The sequence below is a fragment of the Polypterus senegalus genome, chromosome 10 (assembly GCF_016835505.1).
Source record: "Polypterus senegalus isolate Bchr_013 chromosome 10, ASM1683550v1, whole genome shotgun sequence".
NCBI lineage: Eukaryota > Metazoa > Chordata > Cladistia > Polypteriformes > Polypteridae > Polypterus > Polypterus senegalus.
In genome coordinates, this window is record NC_053163.1 from 66,950,694 (window position 1) to 66,964,798 (window position 14,105).

Consider the following 14,105-nt stretch of genomic DNA (forward strand, 5'->3'; position numbering starts at 1 on the left):
CACCGATTTTAATGTTTTGTTTGATTTTTGCTTTCTTATTTTCAGAGGTATTAAACAACTCAAATATATCATATCGCGATTGCGTTATTTTACCACTGTTCTTTAGTTCTGTTGTGCGCATCTGATATTCTCCAGAGTTTGTTTCAAATGTCTTTGGTTTAAATATTGGGTAATTTAATATTGCACATAATATGCGTACATATGATAAATATAATACATAAAATAACAATTCGCATGTATATCGAAATATTACAAGAAGAGAGCATAACTTGGTGGATATGGTAAAAGACAGAAAAGGATAATGGACTGGAAGTGACAAAGAGACCAAGTACTTGTTAAGCAACAGTCGTGTAAACGCAGGGTCATCCGTTTTTCACATACACGCACAGACACAAACACAAAATCAATACTATCATAGCAGAACATATTCATTATTAATTAATAACGGGTTTTACAGACTTGAAGCCGATTGCTTAACAAGTGATAGACTTGAAAGTTACCTATGGCATTCTTCTATATTTCAAGTTGAGGATAATGCTGGACGGTTATTTTCTTTCTTTCTTTCTTTCTTTCTTTCTTTCTTTCTTTCTTTCTTTCTTCACTTCATTCATGTATATTTAGATGCAGAATATAATGAACCACCACAAAACACATCTTGCATATATATACTTTAGGAATAAACCAAATGAAGCTTTGTGTGGAGGTTACAGGTAATCTGAACACATTTCAAAGCGCGCACACTGAACCGAAAAGTTGTTTCTGAATTGTTTTTATTTGAATTTTTTTTCTTCCGTTTAAGCAGTAATGTTATTTTTTTACACTGTTTGTATCATTCCATTCATCCATTCATTCATCCTTCCATCCATCCATTTTCTCTATAAGGTATATTATATCACATCATCAGAATTTAAATTAGTAACGCGCTTCGCCTAATGTATCTTGTATTAATCGAGTGCATTACTAAAATTTGTTTTGATCGAACGATTCTCACAGACACAAGAAACAGAAATTTGAATTGGTATCTTGTACAAGAAAAACTAAGGAAAATCAGTAAATTAAAATAAGCAACTTGTACTACATGCGGTAAAGTTAACTCTCTTATTTGGAGCAGATCTACAGGATTTCTATACGGAAGAGGAAGTCATGTTTTGCTGATCAGAAAATAAACTCCGATCTACTAATTTTCTACTTAAGGTGCCCTTTAAAAAGCAAGTCCTGATATAGTAAATATAATTTACACAATTTTTCATTCTAATGTGTCAAGACGACTGTTTATAAAGTTTTCTCAGCAAATATGCTTAAATCTATAGGATTAGAAATTAAGTTTCTGCGATAAGTAACCAGTAACTATTAATGTTAGCACGGACCTAAATTTTCGAAACGCTGCAATTTTCAAAAGTAAATCTGTTGTTCGATTTCTAGGTTTATGCACACAGACATATATATATATATATATATATATATATATATATATATATATATATATATATATATATATATATATTATAACACACACACACACACATATATGTGTTTGTGTGTGTGTAAAAATCTCGGCAGTATATGTGTGCTTTTATTTTTAGACTTACTTCATAAGTGTGTCGCTTTACTTAAATAAAGTAATACTATATGTGGGATTCAGATGTGCATTACAGGAGGGAAGGGAGAGGAGGTGCATGCAAGAATATTTATTTATTTATTCATTTATTTAATTGTATAATGTATGCCACATCTAAAACTTAATTTTCAATACTGGTACTCATTCATAACATTGACAAAATATCCAGTCAAATTATGCACAGCAGTGCGATTCAACCGTGAAGCCTATAGCTACAAATTTCGTGTGGATGGTCACATATTTGAACAAGCATTGTAAAATAGTAAAAACACAGCATTGAGCCTGCAGTCATTCAGAAAGAGAGGCGCACGGTCTCACAAGAAGATAAAAAGCGGCTGGGGTACAACGTGCGTTGTTTATTTGAAATTCTGTCGCTTACACAGACACATTTTCAAAGCACACCTTTAGAAATCACAAAATGAATGCGACAAACTGTCTATATAATAAATAAAACGGAAAAATAAATTAACAAATTAAATTAATTAAAACCTCCTTTTACATACAAAGTGCACAAATGAATCCTTAAAAACAGAATCTCTTAATAATGCAGTGGCTTTAACATGAATAGGTCGTATCTAACATTTATTTGGCTGCTTTAAATCATACCAAGGCTTATAATATTAAGAATGGAACAAAACAGGATAATTCAATAAACACCAAGAGGTATTTTGCTTTTTCTTTGTTTCAATGGAGAAAAACATAAATAAAACATGTTTTAAATAAAAAAAAACATTTGATTGTCAAAGCATTGTTACAGTTAAATTATTATAATTATATTGACTCCTTACATGTTTTGTGATCTAATGTTCCTAATAAGTTCGTGAATAAAATACCCAGTTTTTAAAACAACCATGGATGTGCCCAAAGCGATGAGGTAGAAAACAGTAAACTTTTTCCGTTATTGCAACGCATTCAAATTGTTCCTTAATACTACCGTACAGATACGTCCTGTTTATAAACCATGCAAAGAGAAACACAAGGATCCCCGTGTAATAATGGAGATTTAAATAAAACTGACTTACAAAGCACATAAAATAACAATTTAAACATTAAAATAGGCAGAAACCAACAACAGTATTTATAAAAAAGAACAAATGAGCTCTTCACACATAGGTGCAAATGTATTTACAATTTAGTATTTACATTAATAAATATAAAAGAGTTATTTGTCAACTAAAGAGAATAATAATTATTATTCAAGTTTCTCTGAGTTTTATACAATGATTGCCATTAAAGTCAATAATAAAGTTTTGTACTAAACCCAAAATGATGTCTTCCAATTCTCCAGTTCAAACAGGGTGTTTTATATTATCCGCCCCGTGTTATTAATTAATAACAATATATTTTCCCCTTTTAGCCGGATTTGCTCGTTTAATTCGTTTTTGGGTTTTTTTTCGAGGGTTGTATCAAAAGTTTTCTTTTTTTTTTTCTTGTCCCAGCGATTTTTGTAAAACAATACAAGTGTATTAACGAAGGTCCAAGACGTCTATTTGTAGTGAATCTGTGGTCCTTCTTCCTCAGTGCGCTGCTGAAAACTTCATTCTTTTTTGTTTCTGTCTTTGATTGCAAAACCAGACTCGTACCACGTTCTTTTTGAGATCCAGTTTCTCGGCTATGGCCGCTATCTTCTCGGAAGATGGTCTAGGCTGCACGGCAAAATACGCTTCTAAAGATCGCTTCTCAGGTGCAGCAATCGACGTTCTCTTGCGTTTCTTGTCCCCACCATTAAATATTTCTGGTTTGGTCATTTTTTCCCTCTGTGCCCGCTCTGCTTCTTCCAGCCAGGCTTCAAGAATTGGTTTAAGTGCTACCATGTTATTATGGGACAGAGTAAGCGACTCAAACCGACATATGGTAGACTGACTGAGGCAGCCAACACCTGGAATCTTCAGGTTGGCCAGCGCGGAACCTACGTCCGCTTGGGTAACTCCGAGTTTAATTCTCCTCTGTTTAAATCGTTCAGCAAACGACTCGAGCTCTCGCGGGTCTGGCTCGGATTCCCCAGTGCTGCCCAGCGAAGTGTGAGATCCCAGGTTGTGCGGGTGCATATTCATTGTCTGCGGGTGGTGATGGGGCATGTGGTTGATGGCAGACATGTGTGCATGGGGATGAGACGCTGCTGAGCCCACATCGGGCCCCGCCATACCCCCCAGTGAGAGTCCCGGCGTGAGGTGGTCCAGGAGTTCACCCTCAAGACCTTGCGAGGGCTGATGATGATGATGATGGCCGGTAAGGACAGAGGGGTGGTGCAGGTGAACCGTCGAAGAGGTAGGGGTGCAAGTCATACTGGTCATGGTGTGATAGGTGGCATCCGGCTTGAAAGGGTGACTTTTCTGGGACACTATATCCACTGCTGCCAGTGCTTCTGCTCTTTGAAGCAAGGTCTCATCGAAACCTGCGAATATGTTACCCTGCAGCTGAGAAACAAGGAGGGAAAATTGACTTCAATAACATGCAAAAACAAAGCACACAGTTATGTAAATATGTATTTCTCAGCGCCTTCATTTAAGGATTATTTTATTATTCATAACTGCGTTTTTTCCGCACGGCTTTGGTGACCCCGTCATTTGCGCCAAAAGTTAATTTAGCAATGTATATGCAGGTAAATCAGAGTGGATAAAAACGAAGAAAATTAAAAACGGCACATCTTTCAATCATAACTTTTAAATTGGCACACTTTCTAACGTAACCATAATCGTCAAACACAGTCAGTCTAACAATTTTAAATATTAGCCGTGACAATTTATTAACTAATTAAGATACCCTTCTTTGCAACTTGGCAAATCCTAAAATGTATATATTTGACACTCGTTGCGCACATATTGCTAGTATCGCGTGCCTTCTCATCTTTCCGCGGTTTGTATGTAAATGAACTCACCGATGGTGTAGGAAGACATGCCCTTCGGATAGCTTCTGAACTGGAGTGCAGCGGCGTGTATTTTGGTTCATGCAGAATAGGATGCATGCTGAAAGCCTGCTTGCTGTTCATGGACATCATTGTTGTGGTGATCTAAAAGCACTGTCCGTATTTTAGTTCATGAGCTACTGCAACCTAAACCACACTTTCCTAGGTAACGCTCCGAACTAATAACTCAGCAAGATATTGTCTAAATGTTCGAATCTCCCAGCCGCACGGTAATATAAGACATGCTTTTGCCCACGCCTTTCTTTTCATTTGCCCCGCCCATTCCATACTCTAATTGGATGGAAAGGCGTGGCAACACGCCTGTCGTCTGGGTACGGTTGTTGGACTGCCCCTCCCATTAGCCAAGAAAGGCAAGGTCTCTTTCCAATAGTCAAACATGATTGGAGGACCTCAGGACGTGACGGCCAGTGACATTTCAGGAATGATTGACCATTCACCAACTGGCTTTTTGTCTTTTTCGGTCGCGTTGTGCAGGAAAACAAAGTGGGCAGGGCTGACAAATGAGCAAGAGACAGACAGGTGATGTGCTCTCGGCTTTTCGGGTCTTTAAATTGTTCTTCATCGTTTGTTTTTTGTTTTAATAAAAACGAATATGAGACCCGGAGTAGGAAAATATCCAGCGTGAGACATTCTGTCTGATTTATTTTCAAGGCAGCTCTTCACTTCAAATTACTTCGAGTTACTTGCTTATTATCTTTTTACAATCCATTTCAACAAATGTCTTTTAAAGATAAAGTAAACATGTAAACATGCCATAGTCAGATTTACAGGGCTGTTTAATGAAGCATTGGGTAAATAAATAAATAAATATTTTGTTACATGTTAATATCGCTTATATTTTGAGTACATTTTAGCTAATCCCTTATCTAGAAGATAATCATTTTGCAATTAGGTTTAGGTCTTATAAAGTTGTTTTCATTTTATAACTGGACATATTTTGACCCCTTTTGAGCGTTTAATATGACTAGATAATTCTTTCATATTCAAAATAATAAATTAAATTAGAAATTATACATTTACTTTGAAAATACCTCGGAATAAATTTGTTCGCTATGGTGGAACAGGTTTAAAGCAAACAGTGACTTGAGTATTTTTTAACATTAATCAACGTTTCTTTTTATGTGAGAAACAAATACCTAATTATCTTTTTGAATTACAAATACTTGCGAAAAGGCCGATTTCGCACATTCTTTAATTTAAATTTAGTGGAGACACATTTGCTAGAACACAGCAATATTTAAGTGTTTCATAAGTTGTTGAAAGAATAAATGTATAACATACTTTCATGAACTGAGTTATATAACAATTGTTCTTAATGGCCACTGCTCATTCTGTATGTGAATGGATTTCGTCTATTGATTAAGTTATTCATAGCACAACAGCGTCATTACTTCAGTCTTCCCCTGCTTTAAATGTCTTTCCAGGTAGTTCTGTTATTCTGATACAAGTCGTTAATCATTTCTCTGTTTTTTTGTTTCAAATACGTCTACTGACTAATTGAACACTGATGCGCATAGGGTGCTAATGCTTTTCAAATTATTATTATTTTTATCCTGTTAGTATTGAGGCATGTCAAAAGTTGGGAAAGTAAATAAAGAGAGAGCAAATACATAAGGCACTATATACAAATAAACAGAATTCAAGCGATAATTTGAATTAAAAAGTACTAATGCAAGTGTTACTGCATGTCCTTATGGGATGACGATGATGATGATAATGATAATAGTAGTAGTAATAGCAGATGACTGTTGTCTTTATTTCTAAGCATCTAATTGCTTACTTTTATTGAAATGTTTTAGAAGTGAAAATTCAAAGACTTATTATTTTTAATATGTGAACATCAATTTGAAAAGAAAACACAACAAATTTAAACATAGCACAAACAGAATCCATTGTGAAGCTAATCACCAACGGCACATTATTATTGCGTTTTCAGTATATCAGGTTTTAACTCAAAGGCTGATTTAAATCACACCTTTTAAAACATAGTTTTAGTGCATTTAAATATTTATAAATATGCCTTACTTCTGAATGAAATGTTTTCTCTTTTTCAGAAATTAAAAGTTGGTAGTTTGAGGTTAACTGCCAAAAGATAAGACAAAGTAAATTTATGGGTAACATTATTCATTCCAGTTTCAAACCAGAGGTACTTTGGTGACATAAATTAGAATCATGAATGAAACACACTATACATTGTTCACCATTTGGTTTTAAAGATATTAAAAATTCACAAAATGATTGTGTAAGTTTTGATTTTCAATACTTTGGTCAAAAATAAAAATGAGATTAGTTTACCCTATGTGATAATGGATTATTTTTTCTCATAAATATTTTTGATCTGACAGATTCCACCAATGTTTTAACTAACGCTGGCTGGCTCCATGTTTAGCGTATTCAAAAGATGGCTCAGCACCTGAAGTAATATAAAACAGACTGACATAAAATTTTAGTAGCAACCTCTACTTTGGAAATATGGAAGGAGAAAAAAATGGAAAACTGTGTGACAATTTGTTTCCAGAAATCCATGTCACCTCCCTTGTCTCCCAATATCCACTCAGATACAGGGCAAGTGAAGGTGATTGAGTATTTGTTTGCTTCGAAAGAAACAAAAATGAAAGAAAACATATCACCTCCTTTGTATCCCAGAACATTAAATGAATGTGTAAATGATTGCTAATCAATGTTTTGACACCCTTTTCTTGAAATCTCTTCTAAAGTAGCAATGAAGTAATGAATGGAAAGATAGCAGTTAATAGACATTTAGTGTAGCTTACAAATCTGTGTTTTTATTATGTTTCCTATAACTCCATATTTTGGGAGCCAAAAGTAAAATAAGAAGGTTTTGACTGGCTTGAAAATACTATATGACCACAATAATCATTGCCATAGCTTTTATCAACAATAGAAGCAGATTAGGGTACGTGCAGATCTGAAATTCAAATCTTTAGAAAAGGGGTCATTTTTCCGTATTATTGTTACAGTACATAAACATACAATTACTTCAAATGAACTTGGAACTGTGACTTATCTGTCTCGCTAGCTTAGTAGCTGTGTAGCATTCTTTGACTGCTTGCAAGCATATTTAACATGGCCTAGTTTCAACGCGCTGTCTTTAATAGGTGAACTTCTAACTAGGCCCTTGCATTAACAGCACATCTTCTCATTTCATGTACTTTTTTTAACTTGTCATTTTTACTTTATATAGGAGGGCACATGCATGTGTGCTTTCTGCAGATGGAGTAGTACAGCAGACTAGTTGAAATGAGATTAGATAAACTTTATTAATCCCAAGGGGAAATTTAAAATAGGATATAGATTACAAGTGTCTGATTATTTCCAAAGTGAAATTGTACCACAATATCTAAGATTTTCGCTTTCTAGGGTATGTGTCAAGTACTGTAATCATTTTGTTTGGTTTTTATATGCAGTATTCTTAAACTCACTCACAGGAGAACAATTTATAGTGAGCATTTATCATATGCAAGAAAAAAAACTAGAGGATCTAGAGGGAAAAAAAAAAACACATACTTGGGATGACCATTTGCAGATTCCTTATAGAAAGTGACCATGAGCCTGAGAAACAAACTGAGTCCCCTGGACCTTTGAGATAGCAGAATCACACAGTGGAGCAGTGAGCAGTGCTACTGAATTACTACTCCAGAAGACTGAACTTGAATCATGGTGCAGTCTTTGTCAAGTTCTTCAGATCCATGTCAGACGTTTATGGAAATGTGAGTTCCTCCTGAATATGTACAATACATGTCAGGTTAATCAGTGACTCTAAATGAGCTCAGTAGGAGTACTTGAGCAGATAGAAAATGGCTTCCAAATATTAATGAACCAGTTTGATAGATATATATGTTTTAAAAATAGCATAGTTCTTTGATTTGAACATTAATGTTTTGTTTGGCAATGTTTTACTGTAAATCTCTTTTTTGCACAGTCGTTTGGATTAATTTTTGTCATACTCCATGTAGGAGCTGTTTAAATATGTTCTTGGATAGGTTAAACTGTCCATGTGGATTATGTGAAAATAAATAATTTGCAAATACACTTTGAAATTGTTCCCTTTTCATGTATTGTTCAGTGCTAATCATTGAGGGGTGTTATTACTCTTGTTGGAACCAAAATCCAAGGTGATACAATGAGTAGGGCAATCAAAAGGATATTTTTTGACCCACACCGAAACTCTAGTCCCTCTCTAGAGAATCAAGTTCTCCCCCTGCATTGTCCGCTGCTCTATATAGTAGTGGCTGGTGTTTCATTAATTATGCATTCTGTTCCTTGGTGACAGGAGTCATAACATATAATTCATCTGGTTGCAAATGCCAGTTTATAGAAGTTAAACCTTTACATGTGATCAGAACTAAACTGTATGGGGGTTCTTTTTTGATATTTAATTCTTCAAAGCAACTGTAAAATGCATTCAGTTATAAAAGATAGCTGATTTGCAGATAACCTTGTAGGTAAGTTATGGACTAGATAACAACAGTGGATTTTATCAAGTAAAAACAATGCCATCTTCATTAGATAGGTTGAAATACACAAGGAGGCTATAATCATTCTTTAGAGTGGATTTCTAAAAGTATTATTTAAAAAATGTTTAAAGGTTTATTATTCAGCATTTATTAAGGCTGTAATTTTCACACATAGTAATTACATGCTCATCTTAGAAAATATTGCTGCTACAGTTTCAAAGAAAATGGCAAAAAAGTTATGACCACCATATACAAATCCTAATTAAATCTCAATAAATTTGCCATTGTGAATAATGATTAAATAATGACTATTAATTGTTATTTAATATTAATAAATTATTAATAACAAATTAAAATATTCAGAACAAAGTAATCTAAAATAGTATCTGTTGAGTATTTGGTCATTTGGAAATAAAGCAATTCTTGTTAGTGACATTATTTTGAACAAAATGTCTGAAAAGTTCAGTACTGAAACCTGGCTTATACTTGAGCTGTGGCTTCCCTTCTTCATTTTACCTTCCTCCTTAAATCATGCATTAGAGTCCGAGGAGGTGGACTTGCAGTGATTCCTTCGACGTTCTATTAGATTTTAAAACTGAGCTAAATATTGATTATTTGCTTAACCTCCTTGTCCCTATACCACATTCTTAAGTGATTTTAGCAAATGTTTTCAAATTTAGCTATTATTATTAGTAATAGATGTTGCTATATTTGTAATCGTTTTAGGTGATTTTATTATTCACATAGATGTGCAAACTGATACCTTAAGTAAAGATTTCTCTCCCAGATTATTGATATGAAAATTTCTCCAAATTCTGAAAAGTCCAACACATTCTCATTATCCCAATAATCACTCATGGCATTAACATTCAGAATGCAGTTAATGAAGCCATTTCAAAATCTTTATCTGATTACTGATGACATGCTGCTTCCCTTGCCAAAAAAAAAAAGAATCAATTTAGAAGCAAAATTGTGATACTTTAGCAATTTTAAAATTTATTAACATAACAATATTACATCTGAGGTTGTAAATTGAAAAATACATTATAATAAATTACTATTCGGGCAGCATGGTAATGTCATGGTAGTGCTGCTGCTTCTTAGTAAAGGAGACTGAGTTTTTATGTCCAGGGTGTTCCCTGCATTGAGTTTGCATGTTCTCTCTGTGTCCACATTGGTCTTCTCAAGGTGGACAGCTTTCCTCCTATAGTCCAAAGACATGCGGGCTAAATGAATTAGCATTGCTAAACTGGCCCAAATGTGTGTGTGAGTGTGTGTGTGTATGTCTGTGATGGACTGTCGGTGCTCTGTCCATGTGTTGTTCTTGCCAGCTCCCTGTGATTGCTGGGATTGTTTGCAGTTTTCCCACAATTCTGCTCATCATATGTGGGTTTGAAAAATGGATGAATGAAAGTTACTATTTATATGTGAAACATACAGCTACGTCACTAAAAAAACAATCACAAAAAGTTCACTTTTGTTTAAGGAGAATACATGCTGTAAATTTTTAAATTAGAAAACCATAAGTCAGAGTGTAAATGGAGATAAAGAAATTTGCAAGAGCGTATCTATCTAGATGGACTAGAGGTACTCAGATCTTTTAATAAATCACACTATATGACAGGCATGATTACTTTTTCAGATTAATAGATAAAAATGTTAATAAGCCCTCATGTTTTTGTAGAACAAAAGTCATCTTCATAAATAGGACATCTAAAAATGAAACAAAACCTATTATAAGTCATTTAGTCCCAATTTCTACCTGTTTGTTAAAATGCTCACTTGCAGTCATTACATTAATAATAGTGGGCCTAACTAATAGATTATTATTAACAGACATTCTCCCTGATTCCTACAATATAACCAACAGCAGACCTCTATTGAAGAAGTCTGATTCAGATTTTAGGATCCGTAAAGATTTATAAAGCGTTATCCAGTTTGTCTTTTCTTGAAGAAGTTTATGAAAACACTTTGCCTATACAACTTAAATGATAAAAATACAGGCTTATGAAAATTTCCATCAGACACTCACTCCAACCACAGCACAGACACTGCTTTAACTCACATCGTCGATGACACTTTCTGACAATGTAAGAAATGTCATTAATATGGTCCTTTTAATGTTCTGCAGTTGATGTTATTGAACACAGGATTCTATGACAAAAGCTTACACATTTAGTTGACCTGCCAGACACTGTTATCTGGTTTACTTCATATTATCAAATATTTAAAAAATATCTATAGGAGTTTGATTTGTTATTATTAAAATTGGATTTTTCCTGAACCCAGCCACAGGGAATGCACAAACCAGTGTGTTTCTTCATGCCGGTCCCAAGCCTGGATAAATGGGGAGGGTTACTGTATTGTAAGACCACTCAGCTGTATTTGTTATTTACAATTAATAATACTGTTTTGATTAATTAAACAGTTTAATTAACTATTTTATTGACGTATAAATGAAGGTGAATTCTGAAAAAAGAAACATATTTTTTAGCCAGTACTACAAGAGACAATATAAGGTAATAATAAAAAGTCTTAACTAAAAAAGGATAAAATTTTGTTTTGGGTGAATCCATCCAATACACAGTTGTTATTTGTGATGAGATGTTAACCATCAGCCATCAAATCACTTTGTTTTCCAAGGCCTCATTTTAGAAAAATGGCAAAATGAAGGCTCTTTATCAACTGCAGCTACTTGAAGGGCTATTTCATTCAGTTATTTTAAGCAGAATTGACTATTTATGATCAGGCTGGAATCATTCACTATAATACAATTAATTCAAAACATGAAAGCTTGGATAATAACTAGAACTGAGAAGTATGACCATATACAATCATTCATATAAAACAATTTCACATATTCACATATATAAAGTCTGAAATGGTAGAGCTTCCTGTACCTTATATAACTTATTAGCCCCTATATGCCAGGAAGTACATTGTGACCTGAAGATTCAGCTCTTCGTAATATTCCAAGGGATAAAAAATAATAGTATATAAGGCATTATTTTATTTCTAGGGTATCTGGATTCTGAAAGAATCTATCCTGTCTACCAGTATTCAAGAAACCCCATTGTCCTCAACATTTCAAACCATAGCTGAACACTCATTGTTTTAGTGAAGCATACTCATGTTAGTGCTGCTGCTGAGGTTGTTCCATGTTCCTCTTTATATATATATATATATTTATATATGTTTAATTGGGTATAGTAACTATTATTGATTTGCCATTGCTAAGTTTCCATTTTCTTTCTCTTCTTGATGTCTTTCATGGCACTTCATCCGCGTTGCAGTACAAGAATGGTTACATATGACTGGCCCCTTTTCAGACATCCTGTCCTATCTATCTATCTATCTATCTATCTATCTATCTATCTATCTATCTATCTATCTATCTATCTATCTATCTATAATGCCTTTCACATCTATTTATTATATTGTACCTTTCACATCTATTTATCCAGTCATTCCACATGCTCTCGTGGTCCTCATCATAATGTCAATGCACATCTTGGCCAGTCCAATAACAGACCCATAGCTAAATCTATCTGTCTGTCTGTCTGTCTGTCTGTGTACACACACACATTGAATTTTGGTATATGGCAATTGTTTATTTGTTTATGCTGCAATATTGTTTTCAGTGTTTACATTGTGTTTCATTTTTATTATCATATTTGTAATTATCACATCAAGTACAGGGCCTGTCATTGGAAGTGTGCTTAACAGAAAGAAACTGAATTTGAATATATCATACCATATTTGCTGCACTCATTGTGAGAAACACAGAAATACATATTTTTGTGTATTTTATTTCACTTGGTTCAGAGAAAGTAAGGTTCAATTTTTAGATTTACTTATCATTTTTGTGTTATTGCTACTCTTTGCATATCTTCCTTTTGTTTGTTCTTTGGTTGACATTTTTGCTTTTGGTTTGTTTATTTCTTTCTTTTTTTTCTTGCTGCTGTGAACTTGGGAGTTCTTCAAAGAAAGTCCTAAAACCTGTTGCAGAAATCCCCACAAGAAGAAGGGCCTAGCAACCTTTAACTTGGACAATAAAAAGGAAAACAACGAACTTTTATGAAATAAAAAATGTATTATCAAAAATGTTCTCTAGCACAAAAGCACCAAGGAGCACAAAACGCCCAGGAGGAGTTGTTTTAGCACAATAGACAATCCACTGACAGACAAGTCAAAAAGTACAAATCCAAAGAGAGTTTGAGAAACAAAGCAAACAGGTCACAAATCCAGAGAATCAACCACACATCAAAGAAATAATTACAGAAAACTCACTAACACCCAATGCATACAATGTACTGCAAGGGACGGTGTGTCTCCTTAGTTTTTATAAGGTCTCTTGATGCAAATGGGCAGGTGCCTCAGCCCCTGGGGGATCTACCCACAAGATACATGAAACAGGGTAAAACAAGCATAGACACACAGATGTTAAATAGCTAAAAAAATAAAAGAATGCAAATAATTGACATAAACAGCAATATTAACATAAACAAATGAATCAAACATGAGTAAAAACTCATCAAAGGGGGAATCTGAACTCCAGCCAGAGGAGGAACACTTGTGAATTTTATGGTAAATTTTGATTTGCCGGTTAGCATGGTGGCACAGTGGTAGCGCTGCTGCCTCGCAAGTTAGGAGACCTGGGTTCGCTTCCCGGGTCCTCCCTGCGTGGAGTTTGTATGTTCTCCCCGTGTCTGTATGGGTTTGCTCCGGTTTTCTCCCACAGTCCAAAGACATGCAGGTTAGGTGGATTGGCAATTCTAAATTGGCCCTAGTTTGTGTGTGTCCTGTGGTGGGTTGGCACCCTGCCCTGGATTGGTCCCTGCCCTGTGTTGGCTGGGATTGGCTCCAGCAGACCCCGTGTTTGGATTCAGTGGGTTGGAAGATGGATAGATTTTGTTTTGCCTTCCTTTTTATGATTTTTTTTTTTTATTTTGCCTTCTTTGTGAAAGGTTTTGGTCAGCTAGGGTTTGACATCACTGACTGTGCTAATACTTGCTGTTTGTTTTAATATCTTATCTCTCTTCAATGATTTAGATGTATTCTTTATCTATTCATCTTCTATCTG

General features: G+C 34.6%; 1 protein-coding gene across 1 annotated transcript; it reads right to left on the bottom strand.

The window, feature by feature from the left end:
- Positions 1 to 1,954: 1,954 nt before the first annotated feature.
- Positions 1,955 to 4,711, bottom strand: zgc:158291 (uncharacterized protein LOC572084 homolog). Its single transcript, XM_039765890.1, has 2 exons — positions 4,497 to 4,711; positions 1,955 to 4,035 (listed from the first exon to the last, which is right to left on the bottom strand). Exons 1-2 carry the CDS (start codon positions 4,614 to 4,616, stop codon positions 3,136 to 3,138), a joined length of 1,020 nt encoding a protein of 339 aa, XP_039621824.1. The 5' UTR covers positions 4,617 to 4,711; the 3' UTR covers positions 1,955 to 3,135.
- Positions 4,712 to 14,105: the final 9,394 nt, after the last annotated feature.

Excerpts from the sequence above, each read along its gene's own strand:
- zgc:158291 (XM_039765890.1), bottom strand. The coding sequence starts at position 4,616 with ATGATGTCCATGAACAGCAAGCAGGCTTTCAGCATGCATCCTATTCTG. Across the intron at positions 4,036-4,496 it reads CATGTCTTCCTACACCATCG|CTGCAGGGTAACATATTCGC; the intron begins GTGAGTTCATTT and ends CTTGTTTCTCAG.